We start from the raw sequence: 27,471 nt of genomic DNA on the forward strand, positions 1-27,471 counted from the left end.
AAAGGGTTCAGAAAAGTTCACATGAATTACTAGCTTGCATAAAATACAGTACAATAGACGCTCCTACAACGTAAACATTCCTGGAACGGATTATTCACATTGTAGGATGGTCTACTGTATATGATGCGAAATGATGTGAAAACGTTTCTATTCATTTTAGCCTGCATACGAATTATAATTATCTAAGTTAATTGTATTGAGAAAAACAGTTTCAGAATTCAAGCAAGGGGCCTTTTGAAGAGCCACTTGAAACGACCCGACCGGACCATGATCCAAAACGGAGGTCGGACGGTGAAATGGTTTACGACTTCCAAACACTCCCCAAATCCCTCACATTCTTTTGGATCGGCCAACCAAAGAGCTATTTATTTTATTTCTGTGGACAGTTTGGCAGCGTTTTGGTGTACATGTAATTAGGTGCCTGAGCACCTAGTTGACCATCCAGGTTCACGTGCCCTTGATAGCAGAACAAAGCCAGTCCAGCTTAAGCAGTGTATCAATACGGTCAATCTTTTGCTTCTTTCTGATTGGTTGAATGGACTGCTATTGTGAAGACACGTGGTGTATGTAAACAATAACAACCTAGAGGTGTTGTAATGAATAGCTTATTGGAAAGCAGGGAATCTGATGAATATTGGTGAATGCATTGTATTTGAGTTCACATAAAGGGCAGAGTTATGATTTCAGTGCAGAAGTACATACAGTATATATATCTTAGAAACATTCGTGAGGCATTTCATATCAAATCAAACAAACAGCTAAGATAGGAGTATACTCAGAGCTACAGGATAGAATGTGTAAACTAAAGTCTGAGAAGGTAATGGAAAAGCAATGGAGAGCTATACATGTAACTCAACACCAACTGATCGTGCTTGTGCAAGAAGATACGCCGGGGCAGCAGGCACTGATACAGTTTAGACTGGCGTTCAGGTTAAGAGAGATTGCTGACTATATCGATAGCGGAAGGCGTAGAAACAGTCTGCAGTGCAAGCATCTACTGGAGCCTCACTATAATTTCCGCTAACCTCTTTAAACATGCGGTTAAGGTAGGCTTATTTCCGTTTCTAGCCACAAATTTACACTGAGAAGGAGAGCCATTGCTTGTGTGAAGACAAGTTTCACTAAAGGTTTTTGAAGCTTAACAGAAAATCACACATGTCAAACTTATCCTATAGTTTTGTTATTTTGCGCATTAAAATATATATTACTTTAAGTAATATATAGTATATTTTAGGTTAAACTGCGGTTAACAAAGAGACAATCACTAATTACAGTTAGGGCAAGTCTGGACATGTCACATTTTGAAGACCCATCCAGGTAGATTAAAAAGAGCAAGCTGATCAAATAAAACATGTTTGTGATTTTTACTTTATATTCTTAGTATTTTAGTCGAAATATATCTGTTTTCATATTCTCTATAGCTTCAAATGCAAGGCTCCAACAGCTGGATATATGATGCCCTCTCTAACGAAATAACTGTTACATGGCTTTAGCTGGAGATTCAATCTTTAACAAAAGTTCCTAAGGCTATTTATCCATTCCCAGCTAGTTGTTGCTAATAGTGGTTCTTTGATCTTTAATCTAATCATGACACCAAAGCATAAAGTAAAATTTTAAATTCATAGCTACAATTCATTTCATAGTTTCTCTGAAGGAATATCTAATATAAAACATTAGCACTTCAGAACAAAAAACATTTATTCAAAAATTGAGCTGCGAGTAACTAAACCAGCTTTCAATCTGTTTCAATTAGCTTTTTCCTTTTTTAGCAAGAGGTCTAATCTTTTACAAGAGATTTACAAGCTTGGCAAGATCAAGAGTAAACAACTCCCAAGATGCACTGCCAAAGAGAGTAGGAGAGAAATTGTAATGAATGACATGGAGTTATTGTTGCGCCATACTGACAAGCCAAATTATCGTACTTGTGCATTTAGCACACATTATTTTGATAAAGAAGTCATCGGTCATATATTTAGAATCCTGACCTTCAGTAAGGTCGAATGCAGGAAGTAGTGACCTTGTTACTCTACGTGAAGCTCAAGCTCAGACTTGGACAAACTCCACATGACTTTTTACAAGTTTCCTTCATCTATTATTTCATTCAGCATATTCTACTAGTTATATTTCTGTGGTTTATTTTCTACCAAGTGTGCTATTAAGTTTTTTCTCGATATTCTACCACAGATCATTTTTCGAGATATTTTCTAAAATTATAATTTTATGCCCAGAAGACATTTAATGACTTGCATGTCCGAAGCCATCTAAACCTCTTTCTGTATTATCTCTTCTTTGTATTATTGTTATAACTTTTTTTTGTTTTATTAATAAAATCGTAAATTGCCAGCAAACAATATCAGGATCATCTCAATTATGATTACCAATTTTTGGATTTTGATACAAACTTATAATGTATGAAGAGTTGCTCTAAAAACTGACTAGCTCGCCGAGTTGATTTTTGTTGTTTATTTTAAGTTCAAAAACACTTTCTACCTTTATTCTTCTCTCCAGTCTACACAATGATACCAAATGGTTATTAGTGTCTAATTCATCAGCAAAAATAATGCAGATATTACTAGGAGTTGTGTGCCCAGCAATATTGATTAACTATTGTGTTCGTAAAGGATAATAACTTCTCAGACAATGGCTCGTTATTGATTACAGTACTGTATTAGTAAAGGGCTTTCAGGCTGTAATAAAAGGAGAACTTTATAAACAATCTATTTCAGCAGCCAATCACAGGGCGTTATCAAGTTCACAGCCACTTTCAGATTACCCCAACTTAATCAAGTCAACGTCATTTGTCATCCTAACAACAAATGACCCGATCTCATGGGCTGTGGGGCCAAAAGTCTGACATCACTGTTACAACTGAGGATTAATAATATGGTAACATAATATATAACAATATGTGGATTAATCAGTAAACATGAGCAAACATTTAATTTAAGATATTGCATTTTAGTATCACTTGATACAAAAATCAACACCGTTTTTCATTATTTTAATTGCATTATCCTTTCTGTAACTTTTTTATTTCACAACACCAAAGGAATGGAAAGCAATTAAATCAGAAAATCATATTGGGACCCTTACCATCAGTAAAAAGCTCAAAACATGACTGTTTTCGGTTTAACAATAGGCTGTCCAAGCGTCATTTATGCCGAAATAGATTGTTTATAGATTTCATCGTAGTAAAGCTTTATAAAGGCTTTCAGCCTGTGGTTCACTAATCTTTTTGTATGCGGGCATGTTTATTCACCTGTCTGAAGAGATTGATATGTGAAACCTATGTTGGACGCTCATAGTGAGAGGCTGATGCACTAGTGTAGGGATTGAAAGGTGTGGCAGCTGGTGACTCAACAAAACCGACTAGCTATGAACAGGCTTGGTTTCGGTAAGTCTTGTCTGTCGCCAAACATTATCACCGTCTGTACTTACATTAAACCAGAGAGATTGCTCTTAAAAAGTTTTCATGTTTTTTTAAGTCTGCTATCTGTATAAGAAGTGATTACCAATTTGCTGATTTAGAATGGTTGATGTTGATTGATTGATCAATTGACTGGTATATTGGTTGATTGATTTGTTGGTTGATTGATATTAAAAAGTGGGCCGACAGCTGAAACACAATGTGTGCATTGCAGATGATGTAATAATTATTAAAAGCTAAGCTTTTTTGTGAAATGTTTGGAGAAACTCCTTTGCAGCCATGTTTTGTGAAAATGTGTTTGACCATGATAGAATTGTGTTCACTTGTGCATCATCTATACAAACAAGCAGCAAATCTAAGAAGTCTAATAGAAAACGTATCAGCTGCACAAAGATTTTCTGTGTCATAAAATAATGAGAGTATGTCATCAATGAACATACAAATGCCTGCGAGGCTTCATTTAACCTGAAATGAAAGTTGTAGAACTGATGGATTAACCGAAAAAAAGCAAATTCAGCCTATCAGAATCCTAGCCATCAACTGACATGTGTTGGCTGGTCAAATCGATTTGCCTTTTATAACATTACTGCAACTTTATGTAACAGATATCTAGCCATAGACAGATTCTCTTAGCAAATAACCGCAAGTTTATCAAGGAGGTACCTTCTAGTCGAAAGGTATCAGAGAAAGAGGTGAGTCACCCTTGAAAAGCCCTCAGCCACGGATTTGAAGGACCAGCTTTTTAAAGCAAATCTTAAATACCGACCAGCTTTTTTATGCTAACCACTTCAACAAGATTTACACTCTACAATAATAAATATCAGTTGTGTAATGACTCGCTGACTGCCAAAAGCTTCTCAAATAAGAATCGTATATACCATGTAATACCATGTATACCATGTATATCAAGCTAATTTTTATTGGGCAATATCACGGAAGAAGGATGTGGTACTACAGGTCCACCTCCATTTGCTGTGAAGTATGCTGGAAAATATCCTTTACCACCAACACCGCCCAAACAAATGTACGATGGTAGGAGAGAGGCGCCATTCTACGTAGCAGCAGCACACCCTCCCAACCAGTGTCTGAAGTGGAGAGAGATTCTTGGGGGTACTCTCTGTCATGCCAGGAGGGTAGTGTCCAGGGCCAACGGCCCTGCTCGCCGCTCACAGGGTGAGTCTGAAAAGGGCACTGCACCCTCTCAGTAGAGGGGGGTCCGGGGGAGTATCCCCCGAAAATCTTTTTAGCATGAATGCCCCTAAATTATGCTGTTTTCCATAACTTAAAACCCTGTGTTGTGTTCAGTAAAAAATTAAAAATGGGCTTAGCTGCGCAACCTGTGTGCTCTATGACTATGGAGACTCCAGGTTGTGATGTGAGTGAGTCAAAAAGCCCTATGGACAGTCCACATAGACCCCAGACACAAGACAGTCCCATCTCCAAGCCACCATGAATATTATTATATGATAAGCTCAGTCACTCACTATTTTTCTTAAATACAGACTCTAAATTCATGACAGTCACTAAATCTTACTCATCTTTAAAAAAGTTATCTATTGGCCTATGCTGTTTCATTCTGAATTGAAAGAAACGAAGAAACTAGTATAATAAGCAAGAATTTATTCAAAACTACCATCCAAAACACAAGAGAAGAATCTAAGCAATGATTAATCTTAAGCTATTTGAGGGTTCCACAGGGCGGCCGACACAGGGTCCCGTCGATTGTGTCGGTTGATAGAAAACTGATCGGTTCTCAGGTTTTTAACAAAACAATCTAGTTGATCCACTATAATAAGCAAAAAATTGACTGAAGAAATTAAAGATTAGTAACGTGATTCTTTCGTCCCAAAAACGCGCACTGTTTTCGGTGTAATGAACTCGAGCTAATATAAGTTCGGAAAGAAAAGGAAAAAACGTTGTGTGAAGATTTCACTTCATTCCGGTTTTACCGCATTTAATAAGATATGAGTACCCTTTCTTTTTTCCAATAATACTTTGGTCGTGGGCTGTATCACAAGGGAATTTCTAGTGAGTAGTACATTTGTATAGCTGTGTAGGCACCTTTGTGTAGGCTGCAGAACTCATTATGGTGCTTTTGAACATGGCAGCAACTTTGCTGCTTAAAATAAAACAGTGCCGTTAGGCACTGTAAAGAGGCGTGCTAACCGGATATTTCGGTTAATGCGTCCTAGCGGTGAAAGAAAAACCATAGATTCGCCGCACCCTTATATAAGCCGCTTGGATCAAATCATCAGAAAAAAGTAGTGGCTAGTAGTCCGAAAGTACAGTGTTTACTACTCAGTTGGCTTCACACGACCGAATGAAAAAAGAAAAACCGCTCTATATTTTATTTACTGTTACTAGTCATATTAATTCAGTTCGCTTCGTATGACCGAAATTTGTACGACAAAAAAAGGAAAGACACTCTATAAGGTGGAAACACAGACAGACAATGATTGCCGTTCATATAGTAGATATAGGCCTATATATATCCATATATATATAGAAAATGTATATACATGTGTATATTATAGTCATGCTACATATATAGGTATATATATTTATCTATATATACACTAAAAACCTAAAAGATAATTAGTGGAGTATGAAATATTTGAAAAATATTAAGAAGAAAGTAAACGTCTAGTAATTGCGCTACAAATTTATTTGTCAAACGCGAAAGAGATTTGTAGCGCAAATACTAAAAGTTTACATTCTTCTTAATATTTTTCAAATATAAATATATACTCATGCTATATATATAATATATATATATATATATATATATCTATACATTTTTGGTGTTGTTAGTGTATTCTTGGTTCTGTGTTTGTGTCATGCAATTTTTTATCTGACAACTGGTGTAAACTTAACATCCTTTTGCATCATGAAACTTTAAGTAATAAACTACTGCTAAACAATTTTTCCATCTTTGTATTTATACAGGCTCGGTGGACAACTTTGGGCACTATATCAGTGAAGTCTCAACTATTATCTGTAAATACGCTCCTACCTTTGTTGAGCACTGTTAGAGAGTGAACTGACTATGGAAAAAGTTAGATTCGAATACTCTATCAAGAATATACCGATCGCATCTAGGAGAAATTACATTACCAAACTAATATACATGACTGAAAAACTACTGAAGAGAATGCGGTAGAAGGCATTTTTATTCTTACATCCGGAGAGCAAAAGTAATGCTACAGAAACTTATGGATTCAAGTCAACAAAAAATCCTCTAAGTATACCCGAGCTGGCAGCTTTTGAAAAAAAAACTGAAGCAAATAATATCTAATATAACATTCCGTGACAGCAGGAGTCAATTCCAACGAAGACTGGTGAATGACATCAAGAACAGAATAGAATCCTGTGACAAGCTCTTAATACCAACTGATAAGACAAACAATTATTACCAAATGAATGTTGCTGATTACAATGAACTTTTGAGCAAAGCTGTTAAGAAGGACTATAAAAAGGCAGACCGAAAGTTAGTAAACGCTATAACAGAGAAGCTAAAGCTATTGCAAAGGAACTAAATATAGACGATCGAGTCACTAAGCTAGCTGAAAGGAGAGCATTTGCAACGTTGAAACACCACAAGCAAAACTTCTAGAACAACCCATCCTGCCTTCTAATTAATCTAACAAAAACGGAAATATTCAAAATAAGCAAAGAAATCCTCGACAATATTAATTCAGAAATACTGAAGAAAACTAGCGCCAATCTATGGAAGAATACTGCATCTGTGTTGAATTGGTTTTAAAGCATCAGAAACAAACGATCACACAGCTTTATTGTATTTGATATAGTAGAATATTACCCTTCCATCACCAAAGATCTAATGACCAAAGCTCTCGATTATGCAGCCAATTTCACCAATATCACTAACCAACACCGCAACATTATATTTCATGCCAAAAAATCCATCCTGATACACGATAATGGACCGTGGAAAAAAGACAGATGAGCCATTTGAAAACAATGGGAAGCTTCGATGGAGCTGAAAGTTGTGAGTTAATTGGCCTATATTTACTAAGCAAAGTTAAAGAAAAAATAAAATGCGGTAGGTTCGGATTGTACAGGGATGACAGGTTGGCAGCAATTAAGGCCAGCCCTAGAAAAATCGAGAACATCAACAAAGATATATGCTCTATATTCACGAGTCACGATCTTAGAGTAACAATAGAGGCCAACTTGAAAACAGTAAACTACTTAGATACCACACTGAATCTGAACAACGGAGAACACGCGCCTTATAGAAAGCCAAGCAATGCTGTGCAATATGTGCATAGGAAATCCAACCACCCTCCTGCCATTATACCAAACATCCCAAAATCGATTAACAAAAGACTGTGTACAATATCGTCCACCGAGAGCACTTTTAATAGAGAAATTGAACCTTTCCAGGAATCACTGACAAGAAGTGGCTATGATCACCAGCTGAGATACGAGCAGGACAATTATACTTATACTACTGGCAGAAAGAATAGTCGGAAATGTGACGTATTATGGTATAACCCTCGCTATAGCGAAAATGTTGCCACTAACATCGGAAGACAATTCCTACTGCTAATCAAAAGATTATTTCCTAAGAACAATAAGAAAATAAAATCTTTAACCGAAATACTGTGAAAGTTAGTTATAGCTGTATGCCTAATTTAAAACAATTATAGACAAGCACAACAACAAATTGTTAGCGAACTTTACGACAGACGAAAGCAGCAGAAAATGCAGTTGCCGAAATCCTAATGAATGCCCTTTAAATGGTCAGTGTCTCACGAGTTCTGTTATATACCAGGCAACAGTTGACACTGATGGCAGAAGCAGTCAAACATACATCGAATTAACAGAGAAGCAATTTAATGACAGATTCTACAACCACAAAACATTCTTTGGTATTAGTGACAAAAGAAAGACCACCGAACTAAGTAGAGTAAATGGCAATTAAAAGACGAGGGAAAAGATTTTAGTATCGATTGGAAAGTAATAACAAGAGCTAAGGCCTGTCAGAATGGTGTTTCTAGGTGCAATCTATGCTTAACTGAGAAGTATTTTATAATTTTGCCACCTCACATGGCTACCCTGAGTCAGAGAAGTGATATAGTAGCATCCTGTATACACGTCACCAAAATTTACTTATCTAAGGCTAAGCTCACCACATAACCATTTTAATCGTTAGGCTTTTATACTTGACTAGCTGCATTACCCGTCAACGGGATCATATTCTTGTACAACAAGATTTTTATTGAGAGTTGTCTTTCATACTGTAAAACAACTCCAACTATGCAGTCTACTGAAATTGTTGGGTCGATCAGACAGCATACGCAGTCATACATGTCAATCATTTTGGGGAGAACACTGGAAATCTGCAATGTGTTTTACAGCTAGTCTACAATGCATCAGTCTCAAACCACTAAAATGGGAGTTGTCCTATTTTTGTACAGAGAACTGATAATTAAATTGACATTGCTAGGCGAACTGAAATTGTTCAAACTGGCAGTATTGAAAAATTGTGCGCGTTATAAGAAATTCTACAAAATATTTTGCTATTGCACTGCTGAGCTATCGCCAGCATTTATTGAATGGAGACATCTACATGCACTATACATGACTTTTACAGTTCTACATCGAATGGAGACTTCTAACACTAATCATGGCTCACCAGTTCTTCTTCTATTATAGCCTGTGTATTGACATCGTATATACAAACAGTGCTGCAGTAATGTGGTTGTGTTAATAAAATTTATCAGTAAAATCTACATGTATAACAGGACAGACAGTACGATGTCAAGGCAGATACAGCATTAGCAACTTACAATAATAAAACATAACGCCAACATGATAGCCTTTTTATGAGACACAATAAGGAAAACAAATGCATGAAAATATATATATACTGAAAAACATGCTAGAAAATGCTGCATGTGGATAATAAGTAGGTATAGCAGTACATGAAGAACATAGCATGACACAATAATAATATAATGTTAATTTAATGCAAGCATGACATAACAATAAGACAATGTTAATCAACGCAACACTTGTGGATAGACAACATTTTTTGTTTTTTTGTCGGGTGTATGAATATACAGTTTTCGGCTTGTGCCTACTCTTGAGCAGGCAACGTACAGCTGGCCATGGCTAAAGCAGGGGGACAGTAAGTCGATACCAGCTACTTTGAGGGACTGACCTTGCGACTTGTTGATGGTCATAGCGAGGCAGACTCTGATGGGGAACTGAATCCTTTTAAATTCAAATGGTAGATCGGTTGGAATAATTGGGATCCTTGGAATAAAAACGTATTTTCCTCTACCAGATGCTGAAATGATTTTGGCCTGAATTACGTGCGAAAACATTTGTGCAACAATTAGCCGAGTGCCATTACATAACTTTGGAGGATTGAGGTTGCGAAGAAGCATGATCGGTGTTCCTATCTTTAGCTGCAATTTATGAGCAGGAAGTCCGAGCAAGTCCAGTGAGTTTAAGAATTCCACAGGATATTCTACAGCAGCGTCATCAGTCAACGACGTATCAACAGAAGTAAAGGTTTTTGAATTGCCAGGTAGTTGGGCTAAAAGCTGTGAGTTTATGACAGCAGCTGCATCATTCCGGGGGCAAAGAATAGCTTGCTCAGATAACCAATCAACATCTTGGAACCTCTGTCGCAGATTAGGGTAAACGTTCTCCTGAAGTTCTTTGGTTGAATCCACAAAAGTGCCGTAGCCATCAAGTGACACCAAACCATCCTCAGCACTGACTGGCAAACGCCCTTCACCAATACGCAGCAGTCCAGCAGCAAAATGTGCACTTGTTTCGTCACCAAGAATAGCGGCACGCATGTTTCTTGTCAAATGCAGCTGCACAACAGACAACCACAAAAATGATGCTTTGATACATGCATTTATCTCATCAGCGGGTGTGCCTCTTTGTATGACAGGCAACGTTTGGCAAAAATCTCCAGAAAGTAAAAGAGTTACCCCACCGAAAAGTCTATTATTTTCACGCAAGTCCTTTAGTGTAAGATTTAGAGCTTCAAATGCGAGCTTGTGCGACATTGTGCGCTCATCCCACACAATAAGAACGCATCGTTGCAGAAGTTGGGCAGTTCCGCTGTTCTTTTTGATATTGCACACAGGATTCTCAGTTCTGGCCAAATTAAGAGGCAGTTTCAGTGCTGAATGCGCAGTGCGACCACCAGGGAGTAAGGTAGCTGCAATACCAGATGAAGCTACAGCCAAAGCAATTTTTCCAGACTCTCGTACTTTCGCCAATATAAGATTAGTGACGAAGGTTTTGCCGGTCCCACCTGGTGCGTGAAGAAACACCATACCGCCACTGCTTTGTTCAATTTTCTCCAAAACTGTGTTATATGCAGCTCTTTGCTCTTCCAGCAGTAGCGGTTCATTGGTTTCAACATGGCGACGAAGCTCTTCACGGTCATATGCTGTTTCGCGTAATATTTCCCTGCAAACAACAGGTTGCTCCACTCTAACTGGCCTGGGAAGTCCATAAACCGAGAGGTTGTTGTTTGTGACCTCGAGCACTTGGTCCTCGATAAATATAAGAGCAATATTGAACATTCTATCTGTGAACTGCAGTTGTTGATCCTGAAGCAGTTGTCGCTCATAAAACAGGATGTCTTCAGCCAAATGTTCCTTAAACTCTTGCCACAGCTAAAGAGGATGAGAAAGCTGACAGGTGTTCAACATAATAGCAAACAACTTGCGCAGTTGGGCAGGTGACCGTACAGTTGCAGCTTCTTCCAAGGCCTCCTTCCACTGTGCATCATCTTCCAATAGCCCCAAACGCCTGCATGCTTCATGGAAAGTAGCACAGACATGACCTTCAACAGTTCTTAAATGCTGAAAAGACATGGGGCCAACCACGTGATGCAGCATGATTCAAAGAAAGAAACATTCACGATTGTTGGGGTGAACAGTGTATACTCGTGCTAGGGCATCAGTTTGATATATGCCAGGATGATCAGGCACTGCAGCTCCATGAACTCGTCTCTTCCAGCATTTTGTAGATGCGTCAAAGGTGTAATAGGCTGGCAATTGGCAGTAGAGAAGCGTCCTGGCAAAATCATCAAGTGTACAAAGCTTAAAAAAGGCTGTAAGGGTAGTGTCACATGGTTCTTGAAGTTGTTGCTGAAGATTTGCTTCAGTGAAATACACTCTTTGGCCATTCTCAAGATGGACACTCAGATGCTAAACAGTCGGGTGTCGTGCATGAATGGGGAGACTGAAGATGCGCCACATTGTTTTATTTGCACTGATGTACCTTCCACTCTCATAGCGAGCTACTTCATCAACTTGTGCTTCATCTCTTTCCAAGCCGAAGACTGCTTGATCACTACCCTTGTTGACATATTTGCAAATGTATTTGATGGACTTCACTGAGTTGCAAAATTCGACATTGATGTGCGCATTGAATACTTTGGACAGCAAAGGGCAGTAAGGCACTATCCATCTATTGTCCAAAGTGATGTCGTAGGCCTCTCCAACAGCTCGCAATGTGTGTTGTTTGGTGAAACCTCCATCATCAGCGGAATGACGACGATACAATGGGTACCCATCTATGCCAGTAACTGTGTCTTTAATGAGAGTCTTAGGGTACTTCTTGGTACATGTGCCGCCTTTCATGCAGGGTGAACCGGGGTTTAGCTGGCCACATGGACCATGTACCATGTGCTTGGTGACAATTTCGAATAGCTCAGGGTCTTCCACTTGATTTGGTATTTCTGCAGAAATGACACAATCAACCTGTTCTGGCCTGATGCGATCACATAACCAAATTAGAATGTGTGCATGAGGGAGTCCACGTTTTTGCCATTCAATGGTGTACATATGGCATCGCACAGCGCCAAATATTGCACCGGTGGTGATGTAATCCATTAGTTGCTTTAGTTTTAGGTGAAACACTCTTGCAACCACATCGTGTCTGTCATAGCTTTGCTGACCAGGCAGCAATTCATTGGAAATCTCATCCCATTTGCTGTTGCAGGTAAATGTGATGAAGAGGTCTAGTCTGCCGTAATGTCGCACATATGTCATGGCATCCTGTGTACGCTCATGCATGTAGCGCGGGCCACCAGTAAAAGACGAAGGTAAAATCACCATGTTACCTAGTTGGTTTGCATTGCGATCATCAGCCACTGCATCACGCAGGTGGATGTAGTCATCAGCTCTTAGTCGTGTCTGATGGTGGCGGATAAAGCTAAGTCTTTCAGTTTCAATTTTAGCGTACATATCAACTGCAAACTGCAAAAACAGCTTTCGGCACCTGGGAATGTAGTTGAAGCTAGCATCACGAACCATCAGTCTGCTAGCATAAAAATCCATAGCAGAAACCTTTCGTGTACCTGGCTCTCCTGTGCGAATGTCAGTCTGTCGCAGCTGAAAGTTGTAGCCATCGTCACCTCGCCAGAAAATGAGTGGATACTGCAGGGCGTCACATGCTCTGTGCGTCTCAGATATCCTCTGCAGTTCATTGCTGCGTAACTGCAGAACAATATCCCGCCTTTCAAACTGCTGTCCAACTATTTGAATGGCAACTTCATCTATGACAGGAGCATTGAATCTCCTTTCATGCTCTCCAACAGGGTGTTTGTCAGCATGAATGACAATTCGCAAGTCATCTGTGTTTTCAGGCAGCCTCTCCCGAGCAGTTTTGAAATCACGCACATATTTATTTTGCTCGTGTAGAACATCCTGCAGCTCACGGATTACGTTTTTTGCACTCCTTCAACAATACCACGCCGACGTTCTGCCTCTGCCTGCTGGTCACCCATAAAATAGATTTGCAGGAACTGTGGTTGCTCACCCAGTATCGGAAGCAAGGATCCAATCAAATGGTAGACTTGACCCTGAACCTTGAAATTTGGGTTAAATCCAGGCTCATCAATGGTTTTAGCTCTAAATGATGTTATTTGAAAACAGCTGTTATATTTTCATATATTCCCCAAAAAATGTTCAGAATCAGGATTTGCGCCTTGGAATAGGTGAGTCAATACAGGTGGAATATCCTCAGAGAGTGGTTGTAGGCGAACTTTCCCATTGTTGCAACAAATGCCTGGCCTCTCATCTTTCCAACGTAAGGCATTACATCTGGAACATTTTTTAGACATTCGTCCCATAAAAAATTTCCGATGGGCTCTATACTGTGTTGCAGGATTGTAGTCAAGTGCGAAGTTTTCTGCCCATGCACGGAGCCTGGTAGGTTGTGGCGGCCAAGCAGCTGCTGTAGTCAGTGTATCTTGTCATAGGAGTCGCTGCTGGGTCGGCTTAGCAGTCTCTGCACTTCTAGCAGCTGCAGCATCTATTCTGGCCTGCTCTCGATGTACCTGTGTTTGTTCAGCGGTTTCTGCTCTTCTAGCGGCTGCTATTCTGTTTTGTCGTAGGCGTAGCTGTGTTTGCTCTGCAGTTTCTGCACTTCTAGCAGCAACAGTGGCAGTTCTGTTTCCTTGTAGGCGTATCTGTGTTTGCTCTGCAGTTTCCGCACTTCTAGCAGCTGCAGTGGCAGTTCTGTTTCCTTGTAGGCGTAGCTGTGTTTGCTCTGCAGTTTTCGCACTTCTAGCAGCTGCAATAGCGGTTCTGTTTCGTTGTAGGCGTAGCTGTGTTTGCTTTGCAGTTTCCGCACTTCTAGCAGCTGCAATAGCAGTTCTGTTTCGTTGTAGGCGTAGCTGTGTTTGCTCTGCAGTTTCTGCTCGTCTAGCTGCTGCTTTGCGAATTTGGTCTCTTTCTCTACGGGAATCAATCTGTTCTTGCGTTTGGGCAGTAGGCTTTTTGGAAGGCATTGTACTGCTTCAAGCGTTTCTAAAAATGAATGAGATGGTGTGCTTTTTTGTAATATACGCTGCTCGCTTTCTTCTCACCGTCGCCTATCGCAATGCTCGGAGCGCCTGTGCAAATTCTGTAATAGCTGTAGTTCTGTAGTACTCGTAGCTGGAAAAAAAGTAAAAGTAAGTCAGCTGCAGAAGGTAATGAACATGTTTGCTATCATGAACAATGGCAAATACAACGTTTTTAAGTAGTGGATGTGTGGCAATTCATAGACAATACAACAATGAATGAGAAATGTTTACCTTTTTGAAGTAGAAATTTAGTAGGTAAAATGCAGTAGCAGTACCCGTGCAAGTTCTGTAGTTCTCGTAGCTAAAAAAAAATGTAACTCAGCTGCAGAAGGAAATGAACATGTTTACTATCACAAACAGTGGCAAGTCTAACGTTTTTAACCCTTTCACTGAAGTAGACTCATTTATGCGTTTTCTATGGTCGACCGCCGTAGACGCATATTTGCGATTTTCCCAGCAATTGCTAGTAACTGAATTTTATTATTCGCTGATAACATAACCAACGATCTTTAAGACGTTTATGGTAGTGCCGGTGTCATCCTAAGATGTCTCTATAAAATTAGCCTAAAATTTAATTGTAAATCTTTGTTTGAGAATTTCCAACTTGAAAACGAAGATTTTTTGTGCGAGTTCATTAAATGCGTCCGAGTTAGAAAACCAATAACTATTTATGTTGATGACATAGTAGCCCATTCAGATTTTTGTGATTACACAGATAATTAAAATGCACAAAGTATAGATACAACGAATTTTTTGCATAGCAGTGCTTGTTAACATGTTGGCAAAATCTATGATATTGTTATAGTTTCTTTTACTGCTTTTATAACTGAGTCAATGCTATAACAACACTATATCCAACCTAGCGTAGCTATCTCAATCAATCACGATCACTAATAAACGTAATAGTTCAAAGTACCTTGAGTTCAAATTTCCTATAATTCAAATAGCGTTCTTGAGTTGATCTTGATCCCAGTGCGTCCACCACGTTGGAAATCTGGACTCAAAAAGAATACCTTTTTGTCCTCCGAATCTCCCACCTCAGGCTAGTTAAAAACGCTCTGCCAGCGTGTAACAATCTTATTGGATCTTTCCTTAAACCTGGAAGTTCTAGCCTCAGACGCAAAGGTGGAAAAGATGATGAGTTAGACTGATGATGTCGTTTGGTAAGATATCAAGATTCTAGACTACCTCCGCTTACTAACTTTAGCTAGATTATGCAGTTCATGACTTTCTGGGTACACGTTGGCACTAAATATTGTGGTGGAACACAAATTTCCATCCTCTCTTATGCAGTTTCTAACCAGAGTTGTGTTCTCTTTCTTTTTTTTGTTAGCCACGCCCCTAAGGGAGGCTGGCTTTATTGTCTAATTTGCATAATTTCATGTACATAAGGCAGGGTCTCGGCCCTTTGTATTCATTTAATACATGCAGTGCAATTGAATCATACTCTTTCTGCTACATTAAGCGATACCAGAACCACCCCGGCATATAGCTATCTCCAAAGACTTGGTCTATGGACTGTGCTGTAGGAATAGACTCATAAAAACACTGTCGACCTCTGTCGACCTCGTCGACCTCCGGTCGACCTTGTCGACCTAGTATAAAACCTCTTTGGTGCAATCCCTTGTGTGAAGTGGTTAATGTTGACCGGTGGAGTAAGCCGACCTAGTCGCCTCTGCGTGTTGGTCACGGGAAACCAGCACACAGCCCCTGTGAAGGGTGAATGTTGACCGGTAGAGTAAGCCAACCTAGTCGCCTCTACGTGTTGGTCGCAGGAACCAACACAATATTAATTAGATGTAATTTACTACTCATTAACTTATTTAATGAGTAGTAAATTTTATTTAATTTACTGATAATATTTACTACTGATTTAATTTTACTACTTATTCATATTAATTAAGTTTGGTTCGTACGACCGAATCAAAAAAGGAAAAACCGCTCTATAGTCTATTGCATCACCAATATTCGAGAGTTATCGGTAACTCAACATTTCGAGAAGACAACTCCCAAAAATACAATGCTATCATATCAGTATTTATTGTTCATCCCTACGATGAATAGGTTATGTATAATAGAGGCGTGTACTAACCGGAGATTCCCGTCAACGCGCCCAAGATACCTAGTAGCGGGTAATAGTCCGAAAAGTACGGTACTCTATAAGGCGGACAATCAATCACACACACACAACGATTGCCGTTTATATAGTAGATTTGACCAAGTATTATACGCAAGCACTTCACAATAGCATCTGATGATTCCTGCATGCAGTATGAAACTTTTAGTCATAGACTATTACTAAAAAAATTTTCCATCTTTGTATTTATACAAGTAACTCTTCATTTTGGTGTTGTTAGTGTATTCTTGGTTCTGTGTTTGTGTCATGGGATTTTTTATCTGACGATTGGTGTGGACTTAACATCCTTTTGCATCATGAAGCTTTAAGTAATAAACTATTGCTAAAGAATTTTTCCATCTTTGTATTTAAACAGGCTCAGTGGACAACTTTGAGCACTATATCAGTGAAATCTCAAATATTATCTGTATACATATATATATATATATATAAATATATATATATATATATATGTATATATATATAAATGTATATATATATATATATAGAATATATATATACATAGAATATATATTTAGCATATATATATGGAGCATTTTTGGACATTCGTCCCATAGAAAAATTCGCCCTGATACTGTGTTGCAGGACTGTAGTCAAAAGCGAAGTTTTCTGTCCATACACGACGCCTGGTAGCAGCTGCTGTAGTTAGTCCATCTTGCTGTTGTCGCCGTTTCAACTGCTCTGAAATTTCAGCTTGTCAAGCAGCTGTTGTAGCTAGTGCATCATGTTCTTGTCGCTGCTGCATCTGTTTGGAGGTTTCTGCTTGGCTGGCCAATGTAGCGGCTGCTCTGGGCCGTTTGAGTTGCTGCTGGATCGGCTCAGCAGTCTCTGCACTTCTAGCAGCTGCAGCATCTATTCTTGCCTGCTCTTGATGTGCCTGTGTTTGTTCAGCAGTTTCTGCACTTTTAGCAGATGCAGTAGCTATTCTGTTTCGTTGTAGGCATAGCTGTGTTTGCTCTGCAGTTTCTGCACTTCTAGCAGCTGCAGTGGCAGTTCTGTTTTGTTGTGGGCGTAGCTGTGTTTGCTCTGCAGTTTCTGCTCATCTAGCTGCTGCTTTGCGAATTCGGTCTCTTTCTCTACGGGAATCAATCTGTTCTTGCGTTTGGGCAGTAGGCTTTTTGGGAGGTATTGTACTGTTTCAAGCATTTCTAAAAATAAATGAGATGGTGTGCTTTTTTGTAATATACGCTGCTCGCTTTCTTCTCACCGTCGCCTATTGCAACGCTCGGAGTGCCCGTGCGAGTTCAGTGGTAGCTGTAGTTCTGAAGTACTCGTAGCTGGAAAAAGATTAAAAGTAAAAGTAACTCAGCTGCAGAAGGAAATGAACATGTTTACTATCACAAACATTGGCAAATCCAACGTTTTCAACCCTTTCACTGAAGTAGACTCATTCATGCGTTTTCTATAGTCGACCGCCGTAGACACATTTTTGTGACCTGCCCAGCAATTGCTAGTAACTAAATTTTATTATTCGTTGATAACATAACCAACGGTCTTTAAGACTTTTATGCTAGTGACAATTTTGTCTAAAGAGTTCTTTATAATATTAGCCTAAAAGATTTATTTTTAAATCTTGGAGAATTTCCAACTTAATTAACCACTTCGGGTGCATGCGCCGCTATAGCGGCTTGAGTATATTCCTTTTAAGTTCATCAGCCGGTTTTTAGGCTTTGCGTAGTTGCATTACTCATCCATTTATATTTAGAGCCTGCTTACAGTTACACTACATCTACAAAGCTAAGCATGACCTTCAGACATGTTTGCAGACATTGGAGTGGCCAAACAGCTTTGGTCAAATGAAAAAAAATTGAGTATTTTGCGTTCAAAGTTCAACATCGCTATCAGTTAGTAACAACCCATAATAGCTAGTAGTGGATGCGTATATACTTCAATTCAGCGATAGAAATGGCAGACTTCTAGTGAAGTGGTGACAAAGATAAGTTAACAGCTATGGGAGAGACTGTAGATTGCATTGTATACACAGTATAGTGTTTTAATTGATTGTTATCATATATACTTTAATACATTTATATGCTACCCTTACTAGTCAAATATGTTCGTAGAACACGAATTTTAATAAAACCGCTATTTCATGCTACTTTCAATATTTATTATTTTTAATTTTTGCAATAAAGATAATATGATCAAATACAGTATCTTCTCAGTTTTCCAAAAAGTATAGGTGTTCTATGTGAAAATGTGAGTGCTTCTATGGTTAAAATGAAATTTTGTTGACTCATGTCATAATCTGTGGAGCATCATGATTTAATTGTACCTGAACGCAAAATTGGATTATGCAATTGTACCCAAAGCGGTTAAAAACAACCAATTTTGGTGCAAGTTTTGAAAACGCCACCGAGTTAGAAAACAATTACTTATGTTGTTGACATTATAACCGCTTCAGATTCATGTGATTACACAGATAATTAAAATAGCAATAGCAGTAATAGCAATAGCATAGTAAATAGCAATAACATTCAACAATACTAACCTTTTCGATGTAGAAATTTAGTAGGTAAAACGCAGTAGCAGTACCCGTGCAAGTTTTGTAGTAGCTGTAGTTCTGTAGTACTCGTAGCTGGAAAAAAATAAAAGTAACTCAGAAGGAAATGAACATGTTTACTATCACAAACAGTGGCAAATCCAACGTTTTCAACCCTTTCACTGAAGTAGACTCATTCATGCGTTTTCTATGGTCGACCGCCGTAGACACATTTTGCGACTTTACCAGCAATTGCTAGTAACTGAATTTTATTATTCGTTGATAACATAACCAACGGTCTTTAGGACTTTTATGGTAGTGACAGTGATGTTTTAAGATTTCTCTATAAAATTAGCCTAAAGTTAAATATTTTAATCTTTGTTTGGGGATTTCCAACTTGAAAACAAACATTTTTGTGTAAGTTGATCAAAGGCGTCCGAGTTAGAAAACAAATAACTACTTATGTTGATGACATTATAGCCGATTCAGATTTTTTTTATTACACAGATAATTAAAATAGCAATAGCAGCACTGACTCTGATGGTAGTGAAAGTATTGGTTTTGTAAGAATAAGGAAAATTGTAGAGGATCGTTTTGCTTTGTAGCTCCACATCGCTTTATCAATGCATAAAGTAAAGATACAATGAATTTTTTGCATAGCAGTGCTTGTTAACATGTTGGCAAAATAAAACATATAACCAAAACAAACGTTCTAGATGGAGTTTCAAATTGAAAAAAATATCATTAAGCAATATCGGCAAAATGGCTGGCAGTAGGCCGATAGCTAAATTTGTACATGGACACAAGTGGAAGGGTTATGTATTGAAAGTGTGGCAATTCATTGACAATACAACATTGAATAGGAAGCACTTACCTTTTTAATGTAGAAATTTAGTAGGTGAGAATTGCATTTTTCCAGTGGCCGCAAGAAACAAACATTTACGTGACCTTGTCAGTACACGTTGGCAGTAAATATTAATTGCATGTAAATTAATAAGCTCAACCAGAGATGACGTGATTTTTGTGTAAAAACGATGAATAAGTCATGTATAGAAGCGTGTACTAACCGGAGATTCCCGACAATGCGCCCTAGATACATAGTAGCGGCTAATAGTCCAAAAAGTACAGTACTCTATAAGGCGAACAGACAGATAGACAGACAACGATTGCCGTTTATATAGTAGATATATATGCAAGAGACAGTGTGTAGCAAACAATGAAAGAGGAATAACAAAGCATTAAAGCCTATGCAGCCTCCATGACCACCACGAATAAGTTTCTAGCTGACTTTCAATCTGCTGCTCTGATGATGGAGCTTTGCAGTGATGAAAAACTTGGCTGGCACATGAAGCTCCCTCATAGTGCTTACCACTGACAAATATGAAATGTTGGCAATCTCCATCAGACATTTATGTGGCTGAACAAAGGGAACCTAATGGCCAATACCGAGGCGCTACCCATGGCAACCCAAAAGCAAGTGCTCCCAACAAGACAACTCCAAACAAAGATCTATCACACCAGAAATGATCCTAGATGCAAACTGAGCAAAGATGCACCTAAAACCACCCAACTCATCATCAGTGGATGCAAGCTGCTAGCTGGAAATGCATCACTGAGCGGCATAATAATGTTGCAGGTGTTGTGTACAGAAGTCTATATGTTTGTGAATCTTTTTTATTCTAATGGAGAACACTGAAATGAGAACTGAGCTGCAAAATAGCTTATCAACAGTGTTGTTATTTTGTCGTAGTCGGTACAAAAATTGTCAAATTTCAACTTTGAGAGAAATCATTGTTGATACCGTATGGTGGAAAATGAAGCCGCTCTAGTATGGCGAGGACAAAGAAGCATCGTGTTCCATAGAGTTAAGAGAACAATATCTTTCAGTAAGGGCATCACATTGTCTGTGTGCGCATGTACGTGTGCAATGTATCAATTAATACGTCATTTAGCATGTGCATTCGGAGAAAAGAGTATGAAGTATGTGATAAGAGCGATATAATTCTAAGGACTGTGTAGCTCAGTGATTAAATGTATAGTTAGATATTTGTAGTTGCAATCTTTGTGAGTTCAAATTCAGCATGTAGTGAGTTTTTCACTTTAGTAGCTACAGCTGAAAGGATAATGACAAGCTTTGAGATGTATGTAGAAATACATATGTACAAATATATACATACATTTATGATGTATATATATGTGTAAACAGGTACCTTTATATATATTTATAGATGATATATCTATGTATATATTTATACCTATATATATTTTATTTATATATATTTTTATATATAAATCTTAAAGTTTGTCATTGTGTTTCTAGCAATATCTATATATACATATACGTGTATATATATATATTATATATATAAATATATATATAATATATATATATATATATATTACAGTTGTTCTTACATTCCAAAAATGCTGGAATGTAAGAACAACTGTAATCCCAGTAGTCATTGGGGCACTGGGCGCAATAACACCGGCGCATAAAATGTGGCTTGCCTAAATACCAACAACAATCAACTCAGGTGAGTTGCAGAAAAGTGCGCTATTGGGAACAGCTAAGATCTTGAGGCAAGTGCTCAAACTCCCAGGTCTCTGGTAGGAGACCCGAGTTAGAGCAGAATTTATCACCCATACGGGGTATCCGGGGTGAGGAAACAATTTTTTTTTATATATATACATATACACACATATATGTATGTATATATATATATATATATATATATATATATATATATATATATATATATATATACATGTATATCTTACAGGATGAATTTATTCGTGGAGTTGAGTTTCGCGAAAATTGCCTTTTTCATGCTATTCACGGATTAATTTATTTGCGGCTGAACATGGTCACTCTTTATGAAGAGTTAACTCTATTGCGGCTAGCAATATAATTAATCCTACGCATGCGCAGACCGCGTGTTTCGGTTTCTATTTAGCTTACAACTACGAGTCGATCGTGCCAAGCTATAAATTTTTTGCTGCATTCAAAGGTTTTTACGAATGTTCATTGATTTGGAGGCCTTTGATGAACCAACGACTTGTGGTAAGTAATGCGTTTTTTCAAAACCATTTACTAAATTAGTTGAATTTTACTCTGGTTCTTCGGCAAAACACAATATCGATTTTTTTCATCCCTACCGCTTCGTTATTTGTTTTAGTGTGAGAGAGAGATTTTCATCATACATGAAGGCACAATGACTGCAAGGATGGAAGATGTCATTTTTAGAAGATCACCAATCATCCAGGGAGTTCTTGAAATTGAGGTAGAAGTGACCGCAGCTGCTAACGATGAGAATATATCTGTTTTAAAAATAGAACAAAAACGCCTTTACGAGCTCAAATTTCTGGCCAACTGGCAGAACTTTGCAATAGTATGCCACGAGGAGAGTTCTGATGATAACTTCCTTACCAGTCTTGTAGTAGCGAGAGAATCGCCTTTAGCATCTACCCAAGACAGTGACAGCGATATAGAGTTGCTATTACCAAAATAACTAGTCAGAGAGCACCATTACACGCTAGTATTCACTTATCAAGAGTATCAGTTTAATTTTATTGCTCTAGACAACCGCCATATGGACTAAACTGTTTATATTTACTCCATTCATCGTTTGTAAAATTTTATTTGTATTTGAAATATTTTATTTGTACACTCAAGGTTTTAATAAATTATAATATATCTATACATGAAATGAAATATATAATATAATCATGTTTGCTGCAGCAATATCAAGGAGTTGTTGTTGATGAAGGGGTCTAGGTTGACTGGTTGCTTCTTTGCAAATATTCTTGCCTTGATGAATATTACTACTTGTCTTTAGTTTTCGTAATCGGAATAGGTTATATTTCATTCTCAATCTGCAGTAAACACAAAAAAGACAAAATATTAATAAGCGTTAAGAAAGTACAAAAACAATAGCTGAAGTATTTAATGAAAGCGATCAATTTTTTAAACAAAATATTTAACTAACGCAGTTAATTATGGAAAAAAGTATTTGCACTGCAAATCAAATACATACCATAATGTCCAGATTAGAATCATTATCGTTCTCAACTATGGTATTATAGATTGATGGAGAGATTTTTGCGATGACGAAGCCATGCCAAATAACTTGTGAAAACCTTGAATAATTTTGTAAAAATGTTTGATCCAATGGCAATAAATTTAGAAGCCCTGGCGAGGATTTTAAAGAAGTTCTAGAACTTGGCTATGTTTAGTACTTCTGCCTTGCGGCTATTTTTGCGATGACGCCATTCTGCATATCTTGTGACAACCTTGAATAATTTTGTAAAGAAATGTGATGCAATGGCAATGGGAGTTAACTCAAAGCCCCAGCAATAATTTTAAAAAGGTTTTGGAACTCAACTACATTTAGTATTTATGCCTAGCGGCTAGTTTTTAATTTGAGGCGTAGTTATTCTTCCTTGGGATTAAAAATAGAACTAATTTAATAATTCGCAGAATTGACTGTTCGTGAAATCGCAAATTTTTATAACCAATGAATATTTTTATCTTGTAGGGTATATGTATATATAAATTTATACCTGTATATATATATTTATACCTGTACATATATATATATAAATATATATATATTTATATATATTTATAATTGTATATAGCTATAATTATAAAATATTTGCAGATAAAATTCTTTTCTATATTACTAGTTTTAGATTGTTTATGATTGATGAAAATAAAACAAAGTAGAACAAAAATAAAACCTTAATTTTTTTTTATTTTTGGCAGCCAATTGTGACCACAGGTTTTACTGTTGTTCTAGCAGAGGTTTAAGCAATTGCTTTGGCAAGGCTCATTTGATGCCAGCTAATGTGCATATATAAAACTTATACTTACACTATCCTGCCCTGAGCAAGCAAAACGCCCTATCTTGATTGTTGTAAATTATTCAGTACAAACACAAACGCGTTTTAGTTAAGCCCGGCCATAGTATTGACAATATTTCAATTATTTTCTTTACTTTATTATGATTAGATATCCAAAAATCTTTAACAGATAATATATTTTGGTGAAAGTTCAAAAACAAAGAAGTTATTGCACCCTCGGCGTTTTTATTGCCTAAATTTACACTTTAATGTGCTGGCACTAGGCAACAATCAAAATGCCCTATCACACAGTTAGAGCATTTTGATTGCTTAATTGGACTGGTTTCTCATTTTTAGTTTGCCACAAGTCAATTTGCTATGACTGGCTTATCAAGAGGCTCTGAGTTGTCAAGAGTTGTGATCTTGATTATTAATACAAAAGGATAAAGGTTGCAATTCTTATTACTAATCTAGTCAATACAAGGATTAGAGCCATTCAATAACCATTTTTCAACTCAAAAATTAAGAGATGATCAAAGATCTAAGTCTCACTTAAATTTCGTGTAACTAAATGAAAGGAGTAAGTAAAATAATGGTTTTAATATGATCGAACCATTTTATTGAAATAATTTAATACAAATAATCGACTGCAATGGTTTCAGTTTTTCAAGAAAGCAAATCATTTCCATGTACATGTAAGTAAAACAAACATCATCAAATATCAGAGTCAGAATCTAGGATGTAGAATTATGTCACTTAGATATCGTCTGATCATAATAAATATATTATGATAAAAAATATAACAATAGGATTGAGAACTTAGAAGTGCACTAGTGTATAAAAGCTGTGTTAGAAACAACAAAATGCATCTGCTTCAGTTTTGCTTCCCATTGTTTATATACTATGTGATTACATAATGCCGCTCATGAGGCTCAACTTTGTCTATGTTTAGGCCAATCAAAACACCTTATCTGCAGATAGGGTGTTTTGATTGCCACTTTATGTGTGGCATATGTGTACAGGGCGTTTTGCACGTAGTCAAAAGTGCTATTTCTGGTGGTTTCAGTAGTATGAAATTTTAAGACTTGTTAGATCTCAACCTAAAAAACGTATGAACACAAAAAAGTGAATTTTGATAAAGATTGTCCGATAGGGCGTTTTGCTTGCTTAGAGTAGCATTCCTTGGGCAACAATTTTTCCACCGTCTCCAATATCTCTGCAGTTCAATTATAGGCTCAATTTTAGTGCATTACTAATATCTGGCAATTTCTTCTTTTGATACTTATTGATAGTTACATGTAGTTGCTTCTTTGGGTAGATTGGTTAATGGAATTTTCTCATAGTATAATACCTAATACTATAATACCTTGAAAAAATGAGATCATGTTACATTCTACCATTATGTTATCATATACTGTATAGCGTATCCAAACACTAAACACATGTTACATTCTACCATTATGTTATCATATACTGTATACCGTATCCAAACACTAAACCATTATGTTATCATACACTGTATAGCGTATGCACACACTAAATGACGTATTATTCGAAACTCTATGATTTCTATTAACTCTATGAAGCACGATGCTTTTCGTGTTTTTTTAAAACTTCTATGTACGGTGTTTTGTAAGGTTTATTATATATCCGCGGTCAAGGCCAATTCTTTTTCCCTGGACAATTGTATTATCTCCGTAGGAACAGCCTCGACGTTCTCTCTCTATTCGGTCAGACAAGGACAGTACGATATCTCATTTTTACATTTGTACCAATATCGAAAGGTACCAGTTTGGTTGTGATCAAAGTTGTGATGGATATCTTCTAGTGAAACTGTAACATTTGTATACACACACGCAAACACTCACACACTCACTCTCACATGCACACGCTCACAGACACACATACACGCGCACACACACGCGCGCACACACGTGCGCACACACACGCGCGTACACACTCACAAAACAGGTTTTGTGTTATGAAATCAACAAAGCCAAGGTCATTTGGACAGTGACTGATGTTATTTCACGAAAGTACTGTCAGACCTTAAAACAATGAAGTTATCATTCCAGGTAGATATAAACACAGATTTAATCAAAATAAAAATGATCAAATGTAGATCAGATCTGCGTCAGGTCGTATGTGCTCATTGTAGCACTTGGCCTGTTCAGTTCAATTTCAATATCTTATGCATCTCTTTAAACTTATAATAAGAATACCTATTTCAAACAGTCTCCTTCTACCAAACATGCTTTGACATCCCAGAGTGAGATAACTCACAAAAAACTAGCCACAATACATTTATAATTATAATTTATTTGCCTTCTTACTTTGCTTGTAGGACTTTTTTGCAACATAATTGTAAAGATGGTCTTTTTTTCGAATGCACATGCTGGTATGACCAAAATCTTTTCCTTGCTCTCGTCAATTGACACTCTGTAGGAACTATTTTGTCCTTTGTTGGTTTTCAGCTTTTTCATAATTAGTTCAACAAAGTTCATTTTGCCTAAACCATTATTTTATATGGTCAGACCTGCATTCAAAATTACCAATAGATAAATAACATTCTATCAGTCTGAATTTATGTGTTGATGGGATAATTATTAATAATTTGAATCTCTTGACTGCTACTGATCACATGATTTTGTTGTCAATGTTTCTTTAGATCTTTGCAAATCTATATATATATATATATATATATATATCTGTCGGCGTAATTTTGTCGGCGTCTGTCGTTGTCATTTCTAAGGATGTTTGTCCAGTTATAGCTTTTACAATCTTGAAATGTAAAGCTTACTGCGTGCTGAGTTTGAAGTCACAGAGATTGCAACTGCAAGTTTCACACCATGCGCTTATCCACTGAGATATACGGTCTTTAACACTCTTTCGCCCTTATTATAATACCGTATACCATATTCATATGTTAAATTATGTATTAATTGAGTGTTAATTAATGCGTTATGATGCCCCTGTTATAAACTATTTTTTTGCATAACTCTATGAAACATGATGTTTTTTTTTGTTATTTCTTTGTTAAAGCAAATTTTTTCTGCCTGATGATATCAACAATAATATATCTCGACTTCAAAATTTGGCCATTTTTGTACTGATTATATACATTATTAAAAGATATAAAGATATGGTAAAAATAAATTCACAAACAAATAACTAATAAATTTTAGTTAAATTTTAAAGTTTACTAAAATACATACTAAAACTTCTTTCAAGTGTGTGTTTAGTAAGCTATATTCACTTAAGTTAGATTCAGTGTCTATGTTACGCCTCTGTCTCGAAGGTAAGAACTCGATCTCTACTTAGTACATTGTAATGTTACATTTTCTTGCAGATCACTACCACGAAATTTAATAATGTTATTGTAGGTACCTATAGTTACTAAGGTAAATATATTGTTTTGTTACTACTTTTCAGCGATGATGATTTTGATGATTTTTACCATGAGGTGATTGTATTAGATAATTACTTTGGGTTTCTATACTACTCTATACAATATTTTTGCCTTGCAATGCCAACACTAAAGCAAATTAAAAGTGTATAACTGTATACCAAATCATTTTGCATTGTAATCTTAACAAAACAGACTTTATTTAGCAATAACTTGCTAATTTTGTCACATTTACAGACTTTTACCGTTGTGTTATTTTTTTCTTGTAATTTATTTTAACAAAACACCCTTTTTATGATATGAAATTCAAAAGTTACAGTAG

General features: G+C 37.0%; 1 protein-coding gene across 1 annotated transcript; it reads right to left on the reverse strand.

Moving 5' to 3' along the window:
• Positions 1-4,378: 4,378 nt before the first annotated feature.
• Positions 4,379-13,531, reverse strand: LOC137400443 (uncharacterized). The gene is made up of 6 exons (XM_068086770.1): positions 13,443-13,531; positions 11,711-13,171; positions 11,374-11,503; positions 11,176-11,289; positions 9,557-11,100; positions 4,379-4,685 (listed from the first exon to the last, which is right to left on the reverse strand). The coding sequence occupies exons 1-6, from the start codon at positions 13,529-13,531 to the stop codon at positions 4,379-4,381; spliced, it is 3,645 nt and encodes a 1,214-aa protein (XP_067942871.1).
• Between the last annotated feature and the right edge of the window lie 13,940 nt (positions 13,532-27,471).

Source organism: Watersipora subatra, chromosome 7, assembly GCF_963576615.1.
Source record: "Watersipora subatra chromosome 7, tzWatSuba1.1, whole genome shotgun sequence".
In the NCBI taxonomy this organism is placed as follows: Eukaryota; Metazoa; Bryozoa; class Gymnolaemata; order Cheilostomatida; family Watersiporidae; genus Watersipora; species Watersipora subatra.

Excerpts from the sequence above, each read along its gene's own strand:
- LOC137400443 (XM_068086770.1), bottom strand. The coding sequence starts at position 13,531 with ATGCCTTACGTTGGAAAGATGAGAGGCCAGGCATTTGTTGCAACAATG. Across the intron at positions 13,172-13,442 it reads TCTCTGAGGATATTCCACCT|GAGTGCAAAAAACGTAATCC; the intron begins GTATTGACTCAC and ends GTATTGTTGAAG. Across the intron at positions 11,290-11,373 it reads AAACTGATGCCCTAGCACGA|CATTTAAGAACTGTTGAAGG; the intron begins GTATACACTGTT and ends ATGTCTTTTCAG.